Here is a 1,263-nt window from a genome sequence, read left to right as displayed (position 1 = left end):
ACAGTACATACCGTTTAACACATTGGATACTTGTGTAGTTAGTCACTCAAGTGGGAAAGGATATGTAAAACGTTGTAAAATTTATAAAGCTGAATATTTACTAAATTCATTTAGAGGTTTGCATGAATCGATGTTACCATTGGCAGCAATTTTATTAGGTAACGATTATGTTAAACGTGGAACATTCACGAAGTTCTTTCGTCACATGGACATGAACAGAATATCAGGAAAAAGATATAGAGAGCGCATGATTGAAGCAACTTTTATGTGGCTAAGCAAGTACAACTTGGATACAGCTATTACCAGGATTTTAATCACATTACCCGAACCTTCGCGACGAAGCACATTGGATTTAATAGAGGACAATATTAACAGTTATATAAAGACATCAGCTGAAATACTTACATCATTAAGATTTCCAAGAGATTACATCACTTTTGTAAAGACGCTTCATTTAAGCAGAAGTTTTAAATTTCATGGAGACATTAGTGTTTTAAAATGCACAAAACAAGCTTATGAAGAAGAAGAGGACGAGATCCGCATGGAGGAAGATTACGATGTATGTGAAGTAATGAGCACAATAAACGAATCATTGCCACAAAATAAAGCCATCGATAATTTGCCGGAATGGTTCGTAAACGAATATCATCTGGGCAAATTTCCATCGTATTTCATAGACTTAATAGTTCACAGATTGTATATATGTCGTATACAAATTGAAAATGATGATTATCCTTCGAGCAGTGTAACAAGTTTAAAGATCGTTAGCGTTATTTTTGGATTTCTAAAATCAGCGATAAAGGGCGAAGTACGTTACATGAGATACGTGATCAGAGATCAAAATAGAATTGTAATACGTGAATTACAATGCATAGAGACAGTAAACTGTTGTAAACTTCCATCTTTAACCAATCTTAGAAAAATTCCATTAAGTTTACGAAGGGAGATCTTAAATGAAACTTTGGGGATTAACGATGCAGATGGTATAAAGGAGCTTCCACCAGAGTGGAGGTTGTATTTTGGATGTATTAAATACTGGATAAGGGAGCAAGAACCTTTTGTATTCCATAAATCTAATGTATACGCTATATGCATTGGTATGATATTTCATATAATAGATTCTAAGATCGGGTTATACAGAAGAACCGACACTTTGGAAAAGAGAAAGGGTCAGGTAATTGAAGCTATAAAACAGAAAAGAGCGAATGATTATCAGCCGTACTACACGACGAATGGTACAGTTATTGAAGCCTACACCGCAAT

General features: G+C 34.6%; 1 protein-coding gene across 1 annotated transcript; it reads left to right on the top strand.

Moving 5' to 3' along the window:
• Positions 1-130: 130 nt before the first annotated feature.
• On the top strand, positions 131-1,235 carry LOC108624527 (protein asteroid-like; the record flags this gene model as incomplete). The annotated part of the gene is made up of 1 exon (XM_018023913.2): positions 131-1,235. A coding segment is annotated over exon 1 (1,105 nt), but the record flags the coding sequence as incomplete, so codon positions are not given.
• Between the last annotated feature and the right edge of the window lie 28 nt (positions 1,236-1,263).

Source organism: Ceratina calcarata, unplaced genomic scaffold (assembly GCF_001652005.2).
Source record: "Ceratina calcarata isolate Rehan_Ccalc_2016 unplaced genomic scaffold, ASM165200v1 scaffold3100, whole genome shotgun sequence".
Lineage (NCBI taxonomy): Eukaryota > Metazoa > Arthropoda > Insecta > Hymenoptera > Apidae > Ceratina > Ceratina calcarata.
Note: the sequence above shows the minus strand (reverse complement) of the source record. Positions and strands in the feature narration are given on the sequence as shown.